The 26,353-nt window shown below is 39.3% G+C and overlaps 1 protein-coding gene across 5 annotated transcripts in view; it reads left to right on the forward strand.

The window, feature by feature from the left end:
- The window catches only part of SMAP1 (small ArfGAP 1), a 160,269-nt gene that overhangs the window by 52,399 nt on the left and 81,517 nt on the right, over positions 1–26,353 (forward strand). For 3 of the 5 annotated variants that reach the window (XM_023625154.2, XM_023625152.2, XM_023625151.2), the window contains exons 3-4: positions 14,799–14,884; positions 23,573–23,648. In XM_023625154.2, the coding sequence (XP_023480922.1) occupies positions 14,799–14,884; positions 23,573–23,648 (162 nt within the window). Of the gene's footprint in view, positions 1–7,815; positions 7,937–14,798; positions 14,885–23,572; positions 23,649–26,353 lie in introns of all 5 variants that reach the window. The other 2 variants (XM_070245776.1, XM_070245777.1) reach the window with 1 other exon arrangement.

A 26,353-nucleotide genomic window follows, 5' to 3' on the forward strand; every position in this document is an offset into this window, starting at 1 on the left:
AGCTCTCCATCTGTCTTTTGCTTGATCTTCCTGCTTCGCTTGACACTATCCGCTGTCTTCTTGAAGCTGCTTCTTTGTAACGAAAGCTAAAGTTACTGTCTCCCATCTTTTATGTTGTGTAGTCTTTATTTTTTCCTGTTTCTTTTCCTTCTTTTTCCTCCTGCTGGAGATTTTCTACACTTTTGTCCTTCGCCCTTTTGTTCTTTTGTCTTTCTCCGTGAGAAAGCTCATTTCCTCCTGTGACTCAGCTGTTGTTTTCTGCACAGGTGGTTCTCCCCTCTCTTTCCAGTGGTGATTTCTACAGTGAGTTTCACTTCTTGTTTTAGATTGTCTGTGAGACCTTTGGTGTTCATGGGTTTATCATTTTTAAGAAAGCTTGGAAATCCTTGGCATGAAGTAAGTGGTAATTTTCCCAAGCATCCATTTTAGTCCTGATACCAAACCTCTCAATCTCAAGTTCCTGTGCCTGATGTGCAGTAAGCCAAACACTGAGACACTGGTGCTTGGAGATGGAGAAAGGTTTATTCCGTTTGGCCCAGATGAGAAGGTGGGAGCATAGGTTCTCTCAAATCGGCCTTAACAAGAGCTGAAAGCAGGGCTAAGGGGCTGGGCAGGAGGAGCTTTGGAGAAGCAAAGGGGTCACTCCTGATAAGCCCCTTTGCAGTCCGACTGCTGAGTGTCAGCCGTCCAGCAATCACAGCCTCACCAGAGGCATTCTCTTTCTACTGCAAAACAAGCTCACAGATCCTCAGGATCCCTGAGTCACTCCTCAAGTTAAACAAGAAAATGGCAGATTGGCCACATTTATCTGTGTCTGTGTTGGTGACAGGGTCGAAAGGCAGTCCTCTTCTTACTGAGTATCTGCAGCAACCCTCAGGTACCTGGCTTCAGTTGCGTGTTCTCTGAGGCTGGAGTTAGCCAGTTAGGTTGATTCCATGACGCTGGAATGTCAGTGTGGCCTTGCATTGTCTACTCATCTTTCTATATTCAGTAACTCTTGTGAAGTAGTTAGGAATTTTGTTGCTTTATGGAAAATGCTTTGCCACGAAGCAAAGAAAGCTGGCTGTTAATGCAGTGATAGAAGAGAAAGGAATAGATATGACTAGGCATGGATTTTTTTGCCAGATAACATTATGCATCTGAATGGAATAAAGAACGGAGTATCAGAATTAACCACTGCTCTATAGCAGTATCAACAAAACCTCTCCAGCTTCCGTATGGAGACAGGAGAGAAGGATTTATGAAATTGTTCCAATGTGGGACATTTTGGCCACAGTCATAGTTATTAATGTGTAGCATGTGTAAATGTTAAGACTGGTAGATAGCTATTTGCTTGCACCTTGACCAAAGCTAAAATGTGAAGAATTATCTGGTTGTCCAGACTGGCTTTCTTTCTTAGCTAACGTCATTGTTCGGGTTAATCCTGAAAGCTTGTAGTCTTCTGTGGTTCTTCCTTCTTTCTTGTGCCTCTGTGTTCCATCACTTCTTAGTTCATCCGTCACTTCTGTTGGTTTCCGTTCCCCTTTCCCCTGCCATGCCCACGGCTTTAGCTTCTCCCTGGTCTTCCTGTCACCGTCGCCCTCCATCTGTTGTGCAGTCCGTGTCCAGAGTAATCTTCCTGCAATGCTGCTTTGGCCATTTTACTTCTCTCCGAAGAGATTTGCATTGGTTCTCCTCTGAGAATCATAGAAGTTTTGTTTTCCTTAAATTGGTAATCAGGTACCTCTGCCGCCTGGCTTCATCCTGTCTTTGACCTCGCTCCAGAAGCTTTACGACAGATGCTTTGTCTGTATACAGACAGCTCTTCATGTTCAATCAATCTGATGGTTTGTCTTTGTTTTTTGACTTTTTGTTTTGGTTTTGCTGTTGCCCTTGTTGGAAATGTTTTTGCATATTCTTTCTGTCAAACTAAATCCTTCCCATTCCTTAAAGCCCAGCTTAAACCTCTACTCTGATGAAACCCTCTTCTGGCTACAGGTTGTGCTTAATTGTCTACTGCCATATGTTGTTATTCACCTTTGTGCATGTCTGTTGAATTAACTTAATTGTAAGCTTCTGATAGTTAGAAACTTTATCCTGTGCCTATCTGTAGTTCTTGTGATGGCTACCACAGTGCCAGGAACGTAGTAGGTGCTTAATTTTTTTAATGGCATGCTGAGAATAATGTTTGGTTTGATAAAATTCTGTGAGAGAATGCTTACTGCCTTTACACAGGAAGGGGGAGAATAAAGAAAATGAAAAAAATCAAACATTTCCCCCAAATGTATCCTATATTTTGTATATGGCATCTTTTTCATTTCTTGATCTCTACTCATTTCTCCCCATGTTCCTATATATTCTTAAAATTCCAAAAATAAGCAGCCATAGGGAGCCATAAGGCAGTATAAGTTAAGCCAGCATGCGCAAGTTCCAATGTATGCAAGCACTAGAATGGCAGGACTTGCAGCATTTCAAACCATCCCAAACTGAAATTGATTGCATTGGAAAGTTATGAGTCTCCCATTACTGGAATGGTTTGCCCAGAGGCTGAACAACCACTTGGAAATGCGTAGCTGGGATTCAGGCATCGAATGGGTAGATGGGGAGTAGTTTAGATGACTCTGAAGTCTCTTCCGTTCTTGAGGTTCTTTGTGTGCTCAGTCCTCTGTTACCACAGCAGTTCAGAAAACATTTCATTACTTGCCTTTGAGTAAAAATGGTGTATCACAGTTAGCAATGTGGTTCAGCGTTTTCCAAAAGTTAAATTCTAACCTCAGGATAAACATTTTCTGCACTCTCGGGTAATTCAAAAGAACCTGACAAGAGTCTCGGGTTAAGTCTGAAAGATAGGTTCTAAAAATGTTTTGAACAAACATTTTTGCTGTTTATATTTTCTATCCTCAGGAAAGATCACTAGCTCAATGGGTATAGATTTCTGTGAGAGCCTCGTTACTCCTGGAAAAACCTGCTCTAAGGTCACTGGGTAGCCTTCAGTTTAATTTAGCAATGGGTGTGTCATAGTATTGACCTGCTTGGCTTCCTTTAAACTTTTGATCTTTCTTAGAAAAAAGATTTTCTAAAGAAAGCTAAAATTGTGGCTTTCATTAATCTTCATCAGTAGGCTTTGCTGTATTCTGTGGCCCCAGCTTGAATTCCCAGTTGTTTAGGCCAAATACAGGGAGAATAGGCAAAAGGGAATTCATAGATACTTCAGATACTTCTCTGTGTGTTAAAAAGCAGTTAAAATTCCAGGTGCTTCTTAATTGGTGGTCATGTCGTGCCCGTCTTCAGTGGTGAAGTTGGGATGTGAGGGATGGCGAGAGGTCGGGGAGGAAAGTGGTAAAGCCTTAAAGTGCCTTCTCTTTGACTCTCTGACGCAGTGTGTTTCAGGTAAAGTTAGGGTGCGTTTTATTCTTTACAGGCATATTAATTTTGTGAAATAAAATGGCTTGCAGTTGCTAGAAGCACGGCGTTCCTGTGAGGCATCTCTGTCATCTTTATAAAACAAACCTGGAACTAGAGGAAACCTAGACGCTGACAGGCAGTTGAAACTTAAGTTTTATGTGAGTCGTGCGGCTGGGCAGGTTTGTTTCGCTGGAACAGAGTGCTGTGCATTGATCCTTATCCTGAGCCTGTCTGAGCTTAGCAGTTCATTGCGAAGAATAGCTTTGCGACAGTTCTTGAGTCTCTAGATGAAGGTGAGATAAGTTATTGTTTTCCATGGGAGTTCTGCAAAGGAGAAAGATGATAAATAAAATGTTATTAAAATTAATTTTGCATGTTTTTATTTGTTGTAATGAGACTACTAGAAAATTTAGAGTGATGTAACTGGCTTAGATGATCTTCGTAGCCCCGGAGAAGCGTTAAGTGTACTGAGTTGTTCTGAGTTTGCCTGGAGCTGCTGCAGTGTTCTCTTGTTCCGTGTTTGCACGGTCTGTCTTCTTTGTGATTTTTGTGTAACCCGTCTATACCTTTACATATGAAGAGGTTTCTTTTAGACGAGAAATGCCTGCATGTCATGTGCTCTTTCAATATGTAGTTTCACTTTTTTTTTGGCAAGGAAGATTGGCCCTGAGCTAATATCTGTTGCCAATATTCCTCTTTTTGCTTGAGGAAGACTGTTGCTGAGCTAACATGTGTGCCCATCCTTCTCTGTTTTATGTGTGGGATGCCACCACAGCATGGCTTGATGAGGGGTGTGTGGGGCCGCACCCAGGATACAGACCACGAACAATGGGCTGACGAAGCAGAGCGTGTGAACTTAACCACTACACCACCAGGCCAGCCCTAATCAGTGACCCTGTTAAATTAGTTAGTACCCTGTCTCCTCATTTGAGTTTTCTTTAAGGGCCTCTGACCTGTGGGCAGGTCGTCACTGCCTGACTTCAGTATTTCTCACTTTCTTTTGGGTCCTTTTCATTGCTTTCCTTTTTTTAATCTAAACATTTTTTCTTTTTTTGTCTCTCCAGTTTTCTTAGGCCATTATTTGTTGTGTTTATTGGTCCTTGTGTTCCATTTTATTTCACATTCGTTTCTGAAATATTTTTTCTTTTATTTCTAATTTTTTCCTGAGTTTTCATTTTAGTTCTGAATGTTTCTAATTTCTGGTTTAGCTGTTCTTTCGTAACTCCGTGTCTTTTAACTCGTGTAGCGTGTTCTGTCGTCTGTCTTTGAGCGTGCTCTGGATGGGTGGTTACGGTTTCGCTCTGTCTTTGGGCCGTATCAGTTCAGTGTGGCTTCGCTGCAGAGATGTCGCTCTGCTGCTGCCAGTGACTGTGTGGGACGCGACCTTGGCTGCTTCCTGCTGATCCTTTCTGTGACAGTTTTAGAAGGAGTTGCTGTTCGAGAGCTTCAGGCTTCACAGAGCTCTCTTCAGTTGTTTTCATGTCATGTTTAAAAGGAACGCTGCTTGTTTTCTGAGATGTTCCTGCTCTGTTTCCTTCTCCCAGTTTGAGCTGGACCTTCTCTTCCCTTCCCTCGTTATTCCTGTTCTGCTCAGTTTTGAATCGTTTCCCAGAGTTTCTCAGTGTGGGGCCCTGTCCTGGACAGGACACCTGGATGGTCACTTTATGAGAGTTCCTAGGGCCTAGGCTGTTTCCCCCATTCCGAGCTCATGGTGGGCCCTTGGCTCTTACGGGCTGTGCATTGGGGGAAGATCCTTTCAGTTCCGTGCACTGTCTTCAGGGAGGCTCACTGTAGTGTGCAGTGTGCATCGCCTCACTATTTTAGTGTTCTGTTCTCGCATCCCCCCAGCTTCCCGAGATGCTGGCGTTGTGCAGATCTGGTGGTCGTCAGTGCCTCGTCCCTCCCTGACGGCGGTGTGGGGTGTGGGGGGATACTTGACCACCAGGTTTTGTTGTAAATATTGTCCATGGGTTTTTGGCTTTTCCATCTAGTTACACTCTCTCTCTCTTTTTTTTTGGTGAGGAGCTTCATAAACTGTCACTGCCATTATAGAATTCCTGTGACAAGCAATATTTAATAGAATAAAATTCCACTTAAAAAAGCTGCTTTGCAGGGCTCTGGATTTGACCGCGTTTGACCCATGTGTGTTAGAACACTGTTTAGTCCCTCAAGGCTTTGAGCCTTAGTTGAGTTTTCGATGCTTTATAGAACCAGGCTCATAGTCAGCTTTCAGTACACAATTCTTGTTACACACGTACTCAAGAAAACCCCAGGTCAAACAACTTTTTTCTTATTTTGTGAGAGGAGTGCTCATTCTAATTCCTTCAGGCTAATGAACTTTCTCAAATCATGACCTCATGTACGTATTTAACTTTTTAAATTGATTGCGATTCAACTTATGCTGCGTCCTCACAGGATCATGAAATGTGTCCTCAAGAAGAGCAGAACAGGGTAGCTTGCAGTCAGGTTTATGTATCACCTGCGAGTGCAGAGCGAGGTGGGGAAAAGTATGTGGTACTGTCTATAACAAAATTTAATCTGTGAAGCGTAATAAGAGGTTGCATTTTTACGCAATCTATTTGGGGAAAAGTCACATTTGTTTTGAATTGAATGTGCAAGATCGTGCCCTGTATTTTCCTCTTTCTCTTGGTTTGTTAATTATTTTTAGGGTTGAACTTTTAAAAAGATCAGTAATAGTTTTTAAAATTCTCTTCCTACTGACTGGCTTTAGTTCTTGGGTCAAAACAGTGAACAAAATAGTAAGATGTCACTTTAGTGGAAGTCTTTCATTAATTTGACCCTGCTGATTCTATACTGCCTAATCCAGGTAGAACTGAGAGAGTATAGTGGAGGAATAGTAAGCCTCGAGGGGAAGGGCTTGTATCCCCGGGTGGAGTGCTGTATTTGGTAGAAAATTGTTAGGTGGCGATGCACGACTGCCTTATGCATGGATCATCTGAAAACTATTATTATTAATTGCGTTGCACATAGTAACTTAGAAGACTGGTCGCCTCTCTCCCTGCTCTGATGAGCGTGGAAGCGATGGAGGATAGCAGGCCGAGTCAAGGCCCAGCCTGGTGCTCTGCACACCTGGTTCTGCCTTTGGCTTTGTTGACTAAGTGGCGGGCGATCTTCAGCAAGCCGTTTACTTAGTAGTGCTCCCCCGTTTTTTTATTTATTTATTTTTTTTAAAGATTGGCACCTGAGCTAACAACTGTTGCCAATCTTTTTTTTTTTTCCCTGCTGTATCTCCCTAACCGCCCCCCCCCCCGCCGTACACAGTTGTATATCCTAGTTGCAGGTCCTTCTAGTGGTAGGATGCAGGACACTGCCTCAACGTGGCCTGACGAACGGTGCCATGTCCACGCCCAGGATCCGAACCCTGGGCCGTGCAGCGGAGCGCGTGAACTTAACCACTCGGCCACGGAGCCGGCCCCTCCCTCGTTTTTTAAAAAATATCAGTATCTAGTGATACGATAATTTCTAAACATAGTTTTAAAATGTCTCATTACTATTTTATAGTGACCTTTATTTGTTTATAAATTTCTAAAGGCATACTACAATATGCAGAGGGCCTTCTCGGCAGAAAGATGGAGAAAGCACATTGTATTTGAGAAAGTAAGATGGTTTCCTGTGACCAGAGTGTTGGTCACGGGAGGTGACCGATAGGGGGTGAAGGTGGAAGTTACAGTCAGCAGTTGCTTGGGTTTTGATCCTGTGAGTGGTAGAGGGTGGGGATAGAGACAGAGCAGGGAGCTCTTAAAGCGTTCTGTGTTGAAGAGTGACGTCTAATGTTATGGTCTTTTTAAGAACATAAGTATGATGGGCTTGTTCCTGCAGTGGCCTAGGCAGTGGGTGACTAGATCTTGCACTAAAGTAGTGGCAGTGGGGCTGGTGAACCGGGGAGGCCTGGAAGAAATGTTAAATAGCATCATTGAGGCTTCTGACTGAATTGGAGCGTCCAGGATGATCCTGAGCTGGGCCTTGAGCACCTAGGGTGAAAGTAGTGGTTTATTCCTAGACTTCAAATGGTATGAATTTCGTAGTAAGTAGAGATGACCATCAGAGAGTATGATGTGAAACTTTTCCACCTTCGTCATCACAATGTTTAATTTTATTGCTTATAAAACAAAGAATGTGCATTCTCTGAATTTGTAGCAACTAGCAAATGCTGCAACAGATAAAGCAAGATCTAAGAATATCTGGAAATTGTGAAAAATATGAAAACTGGTACCTCTAATTCCACATCATCATTTAAAAATTTTAATTTTTAAATATGTGTGGTTTACTGACTTTATTCTTAAAAACCGTTAAAACTGAAAGAGAACAACTCCCCTAAAACACAATTTTATGAAAACTGAAGGAATGGACTCTGTATTAAATATTTCCAAAGAGTTCCTGAGACCAAAAACGGTGGCGCTTCTTTTCCAGCAGCTGGAATCCAAAAGATCTTGAAACCAGTCCTGAAAAGCTTGCTCCTATGCAAGAAATCCTGGTGGCTTTTGAGAGGAAGATAGAGAACTATTCTGGAAAATTCCAAATGGTAGTAGAGGTGAGTCACTGACATGAAGGGTTTATCCAGGGACTACAAATATTCATCTTCTCTTTTTAACTGAGGCGGGGGTTTTTTTTTTTTTTTTTTAAATACATTCAGCTAAAGCAGTTTGAAAATCTTAGTTTTTGTGTTCTAAAAATGATAACGAGTAGAAAATAGTAGAGCAAATAGTATTCCCTTTCCCACACAAAAACAAATACATTGAAATTTCAGTGATGTGATCTTCATCAACAGTACTGTTTCTTTAAGAAGATGGTGATACTAGGAAAAGATGTGGTGAATAAATGCCATGTTTATACTTTGAGTGTATTTTGAGTGTAAGATCTGCTTGGATGAGATTTTAAAAAATGTGTTCATTTGGTACAGATGATCAGTCTCGGATCATCAGTAGACTTTGTTCTGGTGGGAGTGAGGACACCAGTGAGGAGGCGTCTCCTTGCTCTGATTCAGATGCTGCTTGGGTACCCCAGCTAAGCTCCCTCTGGATAGTGTTTCGGGGAATGGGAAATACATGGACATGGTACAAACTTCAAAGGATACAAAAAGGGTCGAGTGCATCGTCTCCCTCCCGTTTCTGTCCCTCAGTCCTTGAGCGTCCCTCCGTAGGAACAACCGTCTCTATCAGCTTCTTGTATATTCTTCCTGAAATGTTTATGCATACATACAGGCATATAGGTGGCGCACATTTTTAGCTGTTGTTATATCCTACACAATAGTCTTTGGACCTGCAGCTAAGATTCTTTTCTCCCATGTGTTCCTCAGAAAATTGGGTGGAAGAGTTTTTAATTTACATAGTTTTACCTTTCTTCCTCCAGCTTTAACACAGATGTGTAGCACCCTTCTGTTACACACGAATGTGTAATAGTCTGTTGATTATTTTAGTGTTCTTCATGTTTGCCATTGGGAATCTGGAAGATCTAGTTGGCACATTGTAACCTAATTATTTGCAACAAAGAAATTAGTAATCTCAGTCTTTTATTTTGTAGCTGCTCTTCTATTATTTTCCCACTTATTCTGTTTTTAAAAGCAGCCAGTAAACCCCAAAGGGCAAGTCAGTAGGCAGTACACACATAATTTATGAAACTATGCAGATAGCTTCCTGAAATGATAGATTGGTGTGAATTTTAGTTTAACTATAAATGGCTGTTGACCAGGTGCTTCTTTGTATCTGAGGGAGAAAGCAGGAGGCATTATGGGGGCAGGGGTAGGGGCTGGGGGAAAGCGGAAGATGTGCGAAGCTGAAGGAAAGGGGAGGTCCAAGGAGCTGTAGTCCGCCTGGCCTGGCTGAGTCTTCGGCTGGCTCGCACAGAGAGGCCATGCCCTGCTCTAGCTGTATCACTTAGTTGGATTCTACGAAGAGCTCTGCTTTCCAAGATTTTGAAAGATGAAAGAAAAGAAAAAGTTTGACAGGTTTTATTCTCAGGACAGTGAATCATTAACTTTGAATTTCAGGAGGCCTGTCATTTATCTTGGCTTTTATTATTATTTCCTCATATTGACAATGACTTAAACTTGGGCACATTTTGTTTGTATCTGTTCCTCTTAGCTTTTATCTTCACATTTATTTCAAGGCTCTTTTTTCAGTAAAACTGCTCTTAATTACCATTTTTCACTGGAGATGCTCTGTTGACATGAAACGGTGATTTTTAAAAAACATATACTGCACTGTTGCATAAAAATAAAGTTTCCTATTACATTTGTTTGCTTACGTAATGATTCTGCCTATTTTCTTTTTATCCTCACTTTTTGTTATATTTATTTTTCAGTTATTTTTGTATGTTTCAGTTTATTAAATTCCACAAATCCAATAAGTAAATGCCAATTAAAACTAAATTGACAGCCCCACTTGTCTTCAATCTCTGTAAAACATTAAAAACTTAGAACTCTTTTAGAATAGATTTTATTGGTTTTAGTGCAAAAGCTAGGATTGGTGAAATGTTTTCTGCTTAGACAGTTTCAGAAACAAAAATGCTTCATCTCCGTTAGATGTGATGACGTATGTTAGCCCATAGATGCTTTTCACCGTTTCAGTTCAAATAGTTATTTTTTTGAAACTGAATCTCAAGTGATAATGTGAGGCTTTGGGTAGGTGGTGTTCTATGTACCGAATCATGTGGAAAAACCAAAAACGCATGGATTATGGATTGATGAGGACAAAATGCTCTTGGTGGCAGCTTTCGGGGTTCTTCACTGAGCTTTATTGTACTCTTTCCATACGCATGGATTATGGATTGAGGAGGACAAAATGCTCTTGGTGGCAGCTTTCGGGGTTCTTCACTGAGATTTATTGTACTCTTTCCATACGCATGGATTATGGATTGAGGAGGACAAAATGCTCTTGGTGGCAGCTTTGGGGTTCTTCACTGAGATTTATTGTACTCTTTCCGTGTGAAGCCTTCCTTTGCAACTATAGTGGTGGTGATTTTGGATGAAGATGGTTCAGTCCAAAAGTACAGTATAAAATTGATCTTTCTGGGGACATATAATGTATACATATACATATAATGTATAACAGTAAATAACATTGATTTACGAATGTGTTCTATCTAAATGGCATTTGTTGTAACTATGAAGTACACATTTCACTTATTTCTCAATATTTTAGTCTATTTTTCTTAAAGTAAAAATGAATGTTGTCTTTGTACTTAATATGTTTTTACATTCATTTCTTTGTCAGGAATAGCAATACATTTTCTGTTCACTGCAAGCTTGACTTGTTTTTTAAAAAAGTAATTTTGAAATGAATTATAATTTATTAAGTAAATAAATATTTATTTAAAAATATTTTTAAAACAAACTTAGTGGAAACTTTGACTTAAGTAGTTGAGTGCTCTTCCTCCCCTTTTCATACTTGAAGTGTGGGAGAAAGAGAAAAAAAAATATTGACAAAGAATGGCATGACTTCTGTAAAGCCAAAGAATTTTCAAAATTGGTAAGATCTTTGAATTTTTAATAGTCTATTTGATAGCCTTACCAGTATCCCTTCTATTGGAGAAGTGAAAATAGGTGTGGAAAATAAGTTTTTCAGAATTATGTGTAGTCCTAAGGGTCTGGCTTGATTCCCAGGAACTAGACGGTAGAAGTTAGGGAGCTAGTTCATTACCTATAACTTAAGTCTCACTGGAGTTAAAAATAATTAAAAATATAAAGCTTACTTTTTCTTTTAAAAGAAGTGTAGGCCCTTTGTCATCCCTTTGTTTTGCAACTAGTTTGCTCATCTCAGCTCTGGAAAGCTAAATCATAAATTGCCAAAGAATAAGCGACGAAAAATCTCTTAATAGTGCATTTTGATAAAGCATTTTGGATGAGATAACCTAAAAGAAAAGGAATAGTGTTTTAATAACAGACATTTTGTGTTAGTAACGGAGGCAACACTTGCAGTACTCTTGTGGTGACGTTTTCTGGTTGCTTGCTGTGACTGGTGAGAGCGTGGTGGGGAGGGCCGGAGCCAGGGAGCCTGGTCCCGGCTCAGCTCTGGAACGGGGTCGTTGTGTTACTCAGTAGAACACTCACGGAGCCTCTTTGTGCTTCAGTTTTCTCTCATCTGTAAAGTGAAAACTGCGCCTCTAAAGCAAAGAGCCTGGTGTTGGTACCTGTGAGCCCTGCAGGACAAGTGCCAGGTTCCGCTGGATGCGGCCTGGGTAGCTGACCCCCGGCCGCGGGTGAGGGTTCCGTCAGAAGTTCAGTCCCCGAGGTGGCCGACCCCCGGCCGCGGGTGAGGGTTCCGCCAGGACTTCAGTCCCTGTGGAGGCTAGTAGTCTCGGACCTGTGCTTGACGTCTCACGGCTTCAGCTTCCTTTCCTCTCAAGTTAGGGTAATAATGTCTAAGTCAGCATCTGTTGAGATTTAAAATGGCATATATATGTACATATTTAAATATAATACAATATATATTTTATATATATATAATATATATTACATATTTAAATATACTACAATATATATTTTATATATATAATATATATTTTTATATATATAATATATATTATAATAATATAATAATAATTGTGTAGTTATTATATGCAATTTATAATGATAGCTCGAGGCTAATGCCTGTCACTGTAGTTGTTAGGCTATTTTCATTATTTTCTTCTGCCAATTACGAGACAGAGTTTGCTCTTCCAGGCAATAGAATAAGTTTTCCTAAGTGTTCTTAGGGCCCTTCCCTGTAGTGTCCTGAAACTTTGAGGACAGCTAGTTTGTACCATATTCCTGTCACCTCCCCAAAATGCCAGCTCCTGCTGTTTTCTCCCCCTGCTCTAACCATCTCCAGATTGCTTAGCCTTTCATCTCCGCTGGTCCTTTCATTTCTGGCCTTCCTCACACCCTACTCTGTCCTACTTTCTAGAAACCCAGAAACTGTCTGAGCTTACCAGTATCTTCCTTCTCCTCACAAAATGATCTCTGCATCTGTGATGTCACTGAATCCTGGTTTCCTCCAGTCCCAGCTCGCTCGCTCGCTCGCTCTCTCACACACACCCCCTGCCCCTGTCCCCGGTCACTTTTGGGCAGTGGTCTCTGTCTCTCTCTCTCACACACACACACACACACCCTGCCCCTGTCCCCAGTCACTTTTGGGCAGTGGTCTCTCTCTCTCTCTCTCTCTCTCACACACACACACACACACACACACACACACACACACACACACACCCCCTACCCCTGTCCCCGGTCACTTTTGGGCAGTGGTCTCCTGTAGAAGTGGCTTATTTCACGTCACTTCTCCCTTTCAGCTTTTTATACCTCTTTTTTTCTCCCTCCTGTATAATTGTGATGGAGAACATCCCTAGGACAAAATTAAATAATTTAGTATAATGTGCTTGTATGCCTTATTCCTATTTATTTTTTATTTAACCAAAACAAAATATTAATGACCTACATTAAATAAAGAGAATATTTTATATAAAATGTATGCATTCACATTCATTGAATATAAGATTGCTGATTGTAGGAAGCATCTTCATTTTATGGACTAATACAAAATTATTACAAGACACCGTCAATTGTAAGATGCATTCTTATTTTATAAACATTAAAATATGAAAAAAGTATAACAGGATCAGTGAGATATGGCATGTATAATACTGTTTTTAGTCTTATTAATTTTTTTGTTAAAATATCCATGTACTCTTGTTTGCTTGATAGAAACTTTTCAAACTTTCTTACTTTTGTAGTTTCTTTGAGCTGTATCTGAACTGTGTTTTGCTTCGTTGCTGATGCTGTGCACACTAAGAGACCTTTCTTTCTTGGTCTAGTTCTTAACAAATGTTTAATACCTTTATGATTACATAACTTGACCATCTCTACTTCCAAATTCCCACCATGGCACAAAGATGCAGTGTCATTTGAATGCTTGAGATGGAAAACATTTCTTGTTTTTTCAGGGAGGGTAAGCTACGCTGAGAGTTCCTCGCCCTTCTCCCCACACACGGAATTATGTGTTAGCTCTGCTCGTACTAACTTTGTGCTAGGACCCCTCCTGACATGGTCGAGCCCTCTGACCTTGTACTGTTAGTTCAGCTTATGAGTCTTTTTCCTCATTTTACATACTTTTGAAGTTTGGGTTTATTTTGCCTCAGCTTCTGTTTTCTCTCCACAGCTAAATAGCAAAAACCCCTCAATTTTTTTTGGTTTACTCTCCCTTGTGTTCCCTACCCTCCTATTATGTACTTCAATTTCTCGTTATCTTTAAAGGAATGACTGAGAAACCTGGATTACTCTGAGAGAGTACTTCTATTGAGGTAGGGTGGAGTAGATACCCAGAAGTGAGTGTATGTTTGTGTTTTGCATACCTTCAAACTCTCAGAGAAAAGTCATTGTATTTGAAAGAAGGTGTTTCTGTGTTCCCTTGAGGGCTACAACTCAAGGTTGGCATCTGGTAATCTGTTAAACCTGGGCTGTCTTCCCAAGGGTGTGGGGTGTGTGTCTAGAAAATCAGAACAAAGGAAAAATTATAAAACTGATCTTTCTAACAATTAAAACATTTCAGGGAGCTCAAGCTCTGTGTAAATGGTGTAAAATAGTAATAGTATAATGTTCTGTTGTAAATGTTACATTTAGTTTCTCATGTTACAGAATATCCAGGAAGTATAGTTTGGCTACTACTTACTCATAGATGATACTGAAACTTAAATAAACTGGTTGAAGTGATTATCAAATTATTTTATGCCTCCCGTGGGGTTTATAGATTTATAGGTTTATAAACTCCCATGGGGTTTATAGATTTTCGGCAGGACGTCCTATGAACTCCTGAACTTGTATGTAAAATCTGGCCTTTGGGCCCAGGTTTCTTTGAGAGGCTATCCGTAGCTTTTGGCAGAATCTCAAAGAAGTTAATGACATCGAGAAGTAAAACCACTTCTGTGGAGTTGTAGGTCCGCAATATTTCTTTGTTATCTGCTCTCCATTGTGATCTTGGTTGTAAATCCTGAAAAACCCAGAGTATTTTGAAGCTCAAAACAAAGGAAATTTGATCTTGAGTTGTTAGCCATGGAAAGGGCAGCGCTGTCAAGTGGTGTACTGAAAACAGTGATGGTGCTGCCTCCGTCTGTCAGGGGACCGCTTCTAGGAGGTGGTGGGTATAAATAAGGAAGGCACTATTTTCACAGAAAAAAATTAGAAAACTGGATCTACGTATGTTGAAAAAATGTGAAGGATTAAAAATATGCTTCTGTTTTGAACTTGAGTAATTTCTTAGTTGTGATTTAAATTATTTTTCAAAGAAGACTATATATTGGAATAATAAATATTACCTGTTTTTGTTGTATATATGTTTGTATGTGTGTATATGTATATGTGTATAGGAATTATTTTTCAATGGTTATATGAGTAATGAAAATACTTGATTTTTTAATTATAGTGTATGCAAGATATGGGAAATACTAAAGCAAGACTACTCTATGAAGCCAATCTTCCAGAGAACTTTCGAAGACCGCAGACAGATCAGTATCCTTTGAAGTTTCTTTATTGTGGGTTTTAAAAGAATTAACTCACGTTTGCAGTTCATATTTTAACTGTTTGTATTTAAGAAGATGTGACCTTTGTCAGACTATTGTTCATTAAAGCTAGAAATCGATTTGCCCTGAACTGTGCTTTCTGTCTAGTAAGTTTTTAATGAAAATCTGGTAATACATGATCTACATAGTATTTTTATGTAATTATTGCCAAGTTTAAATATTATGACTGCTGCTTCTTGATTGTTCTCCCATTCTTGATTAGAGAGTATGTGTTATTATTTTAGACTATTTTTAGAGATTTGGTTTGTGAGCATCTTGAGTATTTTTTAAGATCATTTCTGAAGGGATTTTCTTTGATCACTTCTATGTGATAGTTATATTTACGTGAAGCAATTTGGCATGCATTCATTTAAAAGGCAGCTTGCACATTTAGTGTAAGTGGATGTGCTGAAATAACTTATGTTGGCATTTATTACTGACATTCTGTCTCCGTCATAGGTTGCACACTGTTTGCTTTACAGATCTGCCCTAATGAATGAATAGAATGTTTTCTCATAGGCTTGTTAGTTAGGATGTCTTGCACATTTGTTAAATATAAAATCATTTGATTCTATAGGATTTCTCAAACTCATATTGAAGCTTGACAAAGCAGCTCATCAAAATTGTGCTGCTTTATAAATAAATTGATGGTAGGTAATTGTGATTCTACCCAAGGGTGGCATTTGTAGTTTTGACAATAAAATGTAGTTTCTTAAAGATCAGTTATATATTACTCATTTGTATACTAAAACAGTTTGTGTGGTCAGTGAAAAAAATGTTATCTTTTCTCACGCAGAGATAGAGGCTGTTAATTTCTGTTTTCGTATTTGTCCAGAAACCTTCTAAGTTATAATCAAAAAGTTAGTATTTGTATTTGGCCTTTTCTGTTTTTGCTTCTCCCACCTCCTTCCCACAAATTTAGCAATCTGATATCCAGGGCGACTTTATTATAGCAGGATCCTAGGGTAAGGGTGGGAGGAACATTTCAGGCATAAAAAATTGTGTGAGGAAACATGGCATTTTAGGGATTTAACGTGACAAGATTTAAGTTTTATGGGGCACGTGGCAGAAGAAGCTAGTTTTCCAGATTGTGAAGGGTTTTCAATAGTATACAGAGGAGTTTGGACCTCATTTCATTGCTCCAGAGGGTTGAAGGAGTTGAAAAGCCATGAAGGCTTTGGAAGCAGGAGAAACAGCAGAAACGTTAACTTCTTCCACAGGGGAGATTCGTTGGAGGAGGTCTTGGAGTCGGAGAGACCACGTAGAATACTGGTGCAGCCCTGGACTGGGCAGTGACGAGGATGGAGCCACACATGGTGTTGAGAGTGGACAGGAAGGACGGGGAGAGCAGGAGCAATGGCCTGGGTTCAGATTCGCCTGCTTCTGAGGAGGACACTGAGGTGACCCTAGACGTTCTGGTTTAGCTGAGGTTCTGTGGGTGAGGTGGAGCTTAGTCACCAGGAGAAGGCACTCAGTGCCAGATGCAGGTTTAAGGGTTAGAAATGAAAGTTAGTGAGTCATGTTTCGTTACTTTGGGCAGGTTCTGGAGTCTGTTGCACATGTTCATGGAGAAACCCACCCCGGAGCTGGAAACGTGAATCTGGACACTAGAAGGAAGCAGGACATGCAGTGCAGGTTGGAGAGTCACTTAGCATGTAGGCAACAGGAGAGTGCTGGGCGAAGTTACGTTTAGGGCGGTGGTCTTTCATTGTTTTGGGGGGTCTTATTGCGAATTTTGGGAATGCTGTTTTCCTTCTCTGAAAAATGAAGGCCTAGGGCAGAGTCCTGGGGACTAGAGCGTGGTGGAAGGAAATACAGCAGAGCAAATGACTAATGTCCTAGGTGGTTGTTACCAGCTGCTTGCTAGTTGTAGTGATTTATTCCTCCTGTTTCTGCTCCTCACCCCCAAGCCTGAGCTGATATACATGAGCCCTAAAATTGAAGAATCCCTTTTCTGGAAGTGTTTGTGTATGTTGGGGTGGGGAGAGGTTGGTTTGGTTTGAGTTGGGATTTTTGGACTTCCGTTGAATATTATTGGGTAAATTACTTGAGGTTCTTGAAATTTTTGGTAGTATCTGTGATGTGGTACCTTGTGGATGAAAGCAGCTTCCAAGTTTTTTAATCCTTCACCATGATTCCATGTTGTTTTGAATAAGCCTTGAAGACATTCAGGGAAGGACAGTATAGCTTCCTGGTGTCTTCTTATATGGAGCCTCCCTACGCACCATTTTGAATGTGTTGGTAGGAATACTATTTCTTAAGTAATTACCATCAGTTTTATTTTGACCCTCATAGACGTTAAGGATTAATGAGGTAGAGTTATTAATGTTGATATTTTTGCTAATATGTTTTTGAGTGGTTGGTCCTTATCTAAAAATTTCAGGAGAGATGAGATTTTTACAGTAAATTGATTAGTGTCTGGTATCAGTCAATCCTTGACCTTTGACACAGTGAAGATATAATGGAAACAACAGCTGCAGTGGCTTTACTGCTTAATAAGGGTTTGCTCTGTGCCAAGCACTGAGCTTGGCACTTTATGTACATTATCTTTTTTAAGTCTCAAAATAACTCAGTGAGATAGAGCCTAATGTTTTCATTTTTGGCAGGGGAGAGGGCAGGATGCTCAGAGAGCTGTTGAGACTTCCCCAGTCTCCAGACTTCCCTCCAGTATGGGGCACTTGATATTATTTAATGGTGATAGTCTGAGTAAAATCAGTGTTGCCACATATGAGACTTGATGGCCCTGAAAAATAGATAAGCTTCTACCTTGGCACTCTTTGCAGCTAGGTCATAAGGTGTAGGTGAAGATTTCGGCTTTGAGTCCCTGGTGTGACTCATGTCAGCCTTTTAGGTTACGTGTATTTCTGCTACTGTTAGCTCAAGCATGCTTATTTTGATTTGTCAAACTGAATGTTACTACTTCTAAAGCATTTACAAGTCATGCTCATATTTATATGAGGTGCTGACCTCTTACTGTTCACAAAAACGTAATCTAGTGGTTGTCAGAAACTACTCTAAGAGGGATCTTGTCTAAACAAATTTGAGATACGTGATTACTAATGATAAGAGTATAAGATGATGTCTCTTGGACCATACGACCAGCCTCTTTATCTAATATAATACTGTTTCCTTAAAAATTTTTTTACCTTCGTTATTATAGCCACATCACTTTTATCCCTCTGTTTAATTATGAAACACTGTGACTTGGATGTTTTATTAGAGAGACTAGTAAGAAAACCAGTGCCCTTTTTCTTTCTTTCCTGAGTCACTCTAACGCTCAGTGCTCTTTGAAAAGCCTAACATCTCTGCCCTTTTTTTTTTTTTTTAAAGATTTTATTTTATTTTTTTTCTTTTTCTCCCCAAAGCCCTCCGGTACATAGTTGTGTATTCTTCGTTGTGGGTTCTTCTAGTTGTGGCATGTGGGACGCTGCCTCAGCGTGGTCTGATGAGCAGTGCCATGTCCGCGCCCAGGATTCGAACCAACGAAACACTGGGCCACCTGCAGCGGAGCGCGCGAACTTAACCACTCGGCCACGGGGCCAGCCCCCTAACATCTCTGCCCTTTTATTGGTTTATATGTAGTCATCTCATCCCTAGAGGCAAGTGAACCGAACTGAGTGTAACTCACATAGCATGGGACCTCACTGTGTTCTTAACAATGGGTCACTTTTTAAAGCTTTACAATTTATACAGGTTATGCAGAAGCTGCTGTGAAAGTGTAATTTCTCATGTGAGATGTGGTTAATTATAGGTTGCATGTTCTAGTGCAGGACAAATGACAAGGCTGTACACTAAGGCTTTCAATATTAGGATATTTCGTCTTACTAAAGATTTCCCAGTCTTGCGTCACTCCATCGTATATGGGGTCCATCACTGACTGAGCGTCGTTGCGCGGTGCGCTGTGGGGTCCCTCGGTTCCATGAGCTCTCTTGTGCGCCAAAGCCGATCACGAGTTCTTCTCTGAGCTTTTGGAAGTTTTACTACTGTCAGTTGTATTTGTCTGGAACTGAAAGATTGTGCTCTTGGGAGTAGATATTAGTTGAATTGTCTTTTAAGTGGTATCTTTAAAGAAAGGAAAGCATCTTAAAATACATGTTAAAAGATGAAAGACATAGTAATGTTAAAATTTTTCTGGGCTTATATAGTACCATTTATTACTTTTGAGGACAGGCACAATTAAGGGTACTGTACTGAATGATTTTAACTATAGGCATGGGAAAGATTCTGGGGTATTTTGTTGTTTGTTTACTAAATCCCAAATCAACCACTTAAACTTGAATTGAATTAATATATTCCTTGCCTTGGTTCTCTGAAGATATTATTGTTCTATTTCTAATTTATTTTTGGTCATATTATCGATCTCTCTCCGTATAACTAAGTCCTTATGTCTCAAATGACACCTGGAGACTGGAAAATGAAGTTGAATATTTCCTGGTCTCCAAATTTGTTGGTTCTTTTATTGTTGTTCCTCATTCGCTCACTTGTTTAAACTCGATGATGTGTGAGCCATCTTAGCCCTTCACACAGTAGCTGCTGTCCGTCTCCTCCCTACAGTGCGTCCTCTGGTTTAAAAGATTTGCCTATCAAAATAGGTTTATTAATAATAAGAGCTAGAAATTAATCACACGCATTATGTGCCATGCACTGTGCTTAGTTCTTTACACAGCAGCTGATTGAATTCTTAACAGTAACGCTGTGAAATGTCTTAGCGTCATCTCTGTTTTACAGATGAGAAACTGAGATACAAAGTTATATATAAACACAAAAGCTAGCTTCATTTATTGAATGCTTACTGTTTGTTAGGTACTGTGCTAAGTGCTTTCTGTATGTTATCCCCAAAACTCTCAACAGCTTTGAGACATGAGCTATTCTCTTTGTTCTGCATCTAGACATGGGCTCAGTACATGAGCTAACCTCAAGGTCACACTGTCTGCCAGTTAAATAACAAGTGCCTCCTGGTACCACAATGGCAGTGTACGTTGGAGACCATCTTCTTTGCGAATTGGCATTACAGTCAGCATATAATGGAAAATTATTGTCAGAATTTCCCTTGAAAAGTCCTTGAATTATCATAATGACAGTTTGCAGACACAGAGACCCTCTATAAATCCGACTTAGCTGTCTTTGCCATCGAGTGTTGGAACAGAATTCAGAAATCTGTAACTTCAAACCCGTGAGCCAGCTCTCGTTTTGGTAGAGTTTTATTGGAACACAGCCATGCTCCTTCACTTTCGAATTTTCTCTGGCTGCTTGGGAGCTGCAAAGGCAGAGTTGAGTAGTCGCCACATAGACCAACTGTCCTGCGAGCCTCAGATACTCTCTGGCCCTTTAAGAAAAATATACTGACCCTGGAATAAATCATTGTTTCTTTGAGTGAGTTAGCAGTGAAATACTGGCTTGCATTTGGGACCTTGTACAAAAATATATAAGGAGTGCATGGTACGTTCTTAAGGGGCATGTAGGAACTGAGAGCAACCAAGGACATCGCATGCTCCCTAAACCACAGCCCTTCCTCAGGCGACTTGTGTGGAATTTTAAAGGTTCACTTTGTGCTGTGCTTTGATTGCTTTTTAAAAGGTTATGTTTATGTTAATAATTAACAAGTAAGTTCTCCTGCCCTAATACTTTGTTTTATTTTATTGTATTTTTTATATCCTTGAAAAACAGATCAATTTTCGTCTCATATAATTTTTTTAAATTGCTTACTTCTAGATAATTTCTGAGAGCGTTTCTTATCATAAGCAGAAACATTTGAATTACTTATATAAAATGCGTTAAGCGTAAATTAAGATTTCACTGATAGATCTTTGTCTGAAAATTCACAGCAACATATCATTTCACCAGATGTTACTATTGTTTTTCAGTCCAAAAGATTATATACTTAAAATGTTTGCCTTTTTCAAATTCAGTATTTATAAACCATCATAATTTCAATATTTTAGTTTTAATTATTGGTTGTTAAAATATATACTGTATTTCTAACCTTACTGAGTTTTCTAGTAGTAGTTTTTTGGTGATAAACAGTGATCTTTTCTTTGTTACAAGCATTTCATAAATGAGAATAGTGAAATCTTTTCAAGCTTTAATATGTAGTACACTACACAAGATCCAAAATAAACTGTTGTTTCTGTTTTTTTTTTTATTTTTTATTTTTTTTATTTATTTTTTTTATTTTTAAAGATTTTATTTTTTTCCTTTTTCTCCCCAAAGCCCCCCGGTACATAGTTGTATATTCTTCGTTGTGGGTCCTTCTAGTTGTGGCATGTGAGACGCCGCCCCAGCGTGGTCCGACGAGCAGCGCCATGTCCACGCCCAGGACCCGAGCCAACGAAACACCGGGCCGCCTGCAGCGGAGCGCGCGAACCCAACCACTCAGCCATGGGGCCAGCCCCCCTGTTGTTTCTGTTTTTAAGCAGGAAAAATATCAGTGTTATTCTCCTCTCAGATATTTAAATATAAAAATTATACTTTAAGAATTTAGATTTCTAAAAATATTCTTTAGTTAAAAAATTATATACATATTATGTTATATAATATTTTTATACAGTTTTTATAAACAGTAAATATAAAATATTTTTTCTCTTCCCTTTCACGGAGGTAAATAGTTGTCACTATAAAGAAAATTGCTTGAATCATCCACATTCATACACCTCCTCCAAAGGGCCAGCTTTTTTGTGTCATTATTTCCTATTAGGAAAATGTAATATTGAAATTGGATTTACAGTTATGAGCAAATTTAACATTTAGCTAATTTGTGAAATATTTTGAATAAAATAACGTTTTATTGCATTTTATGAAAATCTTGGCATATTTGTGATAATTTTTTGATATTGAGTTGGCTGCCAAAATAACTCAATAAGCACATAAGTATCTAAATATTCATGTCCCTAAATAAGCAGCCTTATAGTCTCCAAGGCTACCTTGAAAGCAAAGGCACCCTCCACATTTGACATTCTTCTCTGGTTTTTGAAGCATTTATTATCATGAGTGGGAATAAATTGATTCACAAAGGAACTTGTGATGACCGATAACATTCTGAAAAGGCAAATGTCAGACATTCCTAGTTTTGAATCACAGCTCTCCCTTGTGTTGTAGAATCGAAGAACTTAAACTTTCTATGCCTTAGTTTTAGTCGTGAAATGGCACCTACGTTATAGGTTGTCAAGAGGAGAAAGAGAGATAATCTAAAGTACCTTCCACATACTCAGCTTGCAGAAAAGTGACTTTAAAAATGGCCTTCAGTCGTTCAGCTTACTTCATAACCTGGACGTTTAGATTTCCTGTCCTACTTGCCTTCCCTGGCCTGCTCTGTGAGCTTTCGTAGTGGCCAGCTCTTGAGTGTCCAGGGTGTGGTGGCCCGCCAGCTCTTTCTGTGACCTGTTGACTCAACTGTCAATGTAAAAGGCTTTTGTAACTTCTGATAAGTGTATTGTTTTGCTGCTTCAGGTCACTTCTTTTGAATAGAAGGATGTCTTAACTTGTTATTCACTCAGAGATTGTGTTTCATTGTAATTCATTTCTTTTGTAATTCTATGGATTTTATTTTATGCTTTATTTATTACTTTTTTTTGAGGAAGATGAGCCCTGAGCTAACGTCCACCACCAGCCCTCCTCTTTCTCCCGGGGAAGACTGGCCCTGAGCTAACACCTGTGCCCATCTTCCTCTACTTCATATGTGGGACGCCACCACAGAATGGCTTGATGAGTGGTGTGTAGGTCTGCACCCAGGATCCGAACCCCAGGCTGCTGAAGCGGAGCACATGAACTTAACCACTGTGCCACAGGGCCAGCCCTATGTTTTATGCTTTAAAAAGCACTATCCCAGAAGGGAGTCCACAGGCTTGATCTGGCTGACAGAGCGATTCGTGATGTAAACAAGTTCAGAATCCCTGATGGAAGAATTCCCATTTCAGTGGAATGTGCTAAAGCAGATGCTGAGTGGTAAGCGGAGTCGTCTCTATCAGACAACTCAGAATTCTCGAATTCCACTAGAAGTGGCTCACTCTATCAACGGATAAAGCTCATCCAGCCAACTTCAAAAAAATTAAATGGTGCCAACCTTGGTTTTAGCATCTTGACTTCTCCATTCCTCGGCTTTGCCAGAAAAAAATTGGTTGCCATTCTTCTAATACACAGCGATTCCTCATGATACAGCCAGAGGCAGCCCTGCACGTTGGGACAGAACATAAATATTGAAATCACAACTGTCTAATCTTTCCAAGTGACCATTGTTCCTCGTGGATGTGGAAAAGATAATATGCACGTTGCTGGGTGGGGACTGCCAGTGGGTATTAGCTGCTTTTCTTATATTGAAAGTCTGAAATGAACCTTGGTTAAATTTAGAGTTTGGTTGGGGGTGAGGGCTGAGGAGTGTGATGCAGTTTGAGGAGTGTGGTTACTTTTCTTTCTAGAACTGGGTTGAGTGGTTTTGTTGAATGGGGAAAATTTCTTGAACGATACTTTATTTTGACAGAGAGAAAAGTAAGTTACAGAATTTAGTCACAAAAGGAGTGTGGGAAGAAAGCACAGACTGAGGAGTAGGAAAATGGAATTTGGAGTCTGGCTCTGTGGAGAGGATGAGTACAGGGGGTGTACCTGTTACGGAACTCATGCTTTTCCTTAAGTTATCTGTTTTCAGAGCAGTGGAGTTTTTCATCAGAGACAAATACGAAAAGAAGAAATACTATGATAAAAATGCTATAGCTATTGCAAACGTAAGTAAAACCTTCATCTCTATCACCAATTGATGATGTTTGTTGAATAGATTCAAACTTTTAACATACAGTACAACTTAATGTATTCCTTGTAAAAATATACTAGTTACATACTTTTCAAAATTTGAATTTTGGAATTTTTGTCGCATGATGTTAATAAGCTCTCACAAAGCAGATCTCTTGATAATATTGAGTATATTCTAAGTAAGAGTCTGATAACTTCTTAAATGGCATTTGATTAAATTAATTTTATGAAATTTGCAAAAAAATAAAGCCACTAATTGAGAAAAGGGGAGAGAGAAAATGGTTTTACTAGATTGTGGAGATGAATGAAAAAGAAGAAATGTCAGATTTATCTTCCCTTCAGGGCTTTGGTGGATCTGCCCAGAATAAGTGGATTAAAACATGGCATTTTAGTTGGTTATTCTGAAGCATTTTGGTACGTAATAGTTGAGACCTTTGCTATGTGATCAAATATGTTTTATCACTGTTTCTTTTAGTTTTGCTTTCTGATTAAATTTTCCCATCCCAGTTACTTACTGTTTAAAGCTAACTGGCTGTCTTGTCGCAGTCATTTTTTTTGGCCTTTGATTCCTAGATTGATAAGCCATAAATCAGCTAATCTTGTGGCTAGTCCTGTCGAGCAGTTTAGAGACAATCATTTCATTTCATTTTGCATGCAAACTGGGGTTTCCTTTTCAGTCCATATGGAGGAGCAATATACTAAAAAACTCAATCAAATACTAACAAAGTAAGGATATTTTAATATATTGTCTTTGACCATGAAAATAAATTTTGTTAAAAAATGTTTAAAGTATCATTACTGTCTTTTCTGGAGCAAAGATATCCTATGTGTAGAGTTTGGGCTACATTTACAGTGGATGTAGGAGAGGAAATCTTTTGAAAGATTGATAAAAATGGACACTGTTGAGAATGATATTTATAATGTCCGTAAAATTAAGTTTAGTTATATCTTTATGGGGAAAAAAGGACTAACTTTAAGAAATAAGTAACATATTTTCATAGGAAATTTTAAATCATTTTAGTATATTTTATAAAACATACTGCTTTACATTAAACACCCTTTAAAAAAATCCTAAAGATTTGTTTTTTATTATATCTATATTTATAGTATTATTTTCTTCTTGGCAACAATTTAGAAATTATTTTTATGTAGTAAAGTATAGGAAAACAGTTTATCTTTGGGTGATTGCTGTCGTTATGAAATTGTTTTTTTCCTTAGGTGTAATATAGTATTATGCTTAGTTAAGAGAATTGCTTCTTTCATAAGACATGTCTACTGGGATAAAATATTTAGGATCAAGTGTTATGATATCTGTAACTCACTTCTCAATGGCTCAGTGAAACCTGACAGCTGAGGTGTAGGGGAGAGAGACTGTGTGTGTGTGTGTGTGTGTATGTGTGTGTGCATGTGATCGCATACGCCTATAGGGAGAGAACAAAGTGGCTTAACGTTAACATTTAATGAATATTAGTAAAATTTGTAGAGGTATTCATTCTACTATGTTTTATATTTTTTGTAGACCTGAAAATAAAAATTCCATGATAAAAGATTGTATACTCTTGAGTTTATAGTATTGATGTAATGAAAATTCAGAAAAGTTCACAAAAATCCCGTTTAACCCAAGGGAAAATGTATTCTACTTAGTCATTCATAAGCAAAATAATGTTTTAAAAAGTTTATATTATAACAAGTTTAAAATATTTCTTCCTCTTTCATGGCAGTCAGTGTTCAAGTAATTACTAACTTTATGTGTTAAAGAATTACATTGTATGTTTATAGCCAGTGTTTTACCTTCAATAACAGAGTGAACGTTCATTTAAGTAGTAGTTTTGATGACTTACTATGGTCACAGTTTCCTAGGATGCTAAAGCAAGGAGGATGTGACCTTTGCTTTCAGAGAGATTTAATTTCATGGTGGGGATGAGACCAGGTTAAAAAATGAACATAGCATGAGACGAAATAGAAGTATCTGATTCCTAAGGTACTTACGGAGTAAGAGGGCACTTAAGGGGCTGTCTCAGGAGAGACAGTTTGAAGACCAGTTGTACCCCGACACAGAGATGTCTTGCATGCCTGTTAAGCTTCATGCGCTGGGACTCCTGTGTTACATGGCTCCAGATTGCTTTACCGTTAGAGCTTCCCTATCTGGCTTTTAGAATTTTCCTATCTCCTTTTATTTTAGCTGTCATCTTTTAGTGCTGCCAGTATCTGTTACTGCTCTTATTTTCCTATTTTCTACAAGAGTCCAGGCCTGAAGGGGACCCTGTTTCTGTCTGTAAGGCAGTAATTTCTTAACCCTTTTTATAAAACCGCTGATAAAATCCTTGCCCTTCTGAAACATAAACCTTTCGGAATGTTATGGCAAAATACCAAGCAATAAACTACAGCAAAACAGTGGTGAAGTCTTGCCCTTTTCCTGAAATCTTGCCCCCCACCTCCCAGGCCGTCTAAGGTGCCTGTGAACTAGGCCATGGGAATCCATCATGCAGAGTGTGAGGGGCAAGGATGGGACTTCCCTCATCCTAGGGATTTATTTGTAGATGTGAAGAGTGGCTTCAGCGAATGTTAACAACCATGGTGTCTGGTTGTGTGGACGTGGTACTCCTGAGAAAGCAGGGGGGGTTGTGTAAGCCGCTTTTGTGGAGGGAGCTTGTGGTATAGCCGTATGGTTTTGACCGCT

Source organism: Equus caballus, chromosome 20 (genome assembly GCF_041296265.1).
Source record: "Equus caballus isolate H_3958 breed thoroughbred chromosome 20, TB-T2T, whole genome shotgun sequence".
NCBI lineage: Eukaryota > Metazoa > Chordata > Mammalia > Perissodactyla > Equidae > Equus > Equus caballus.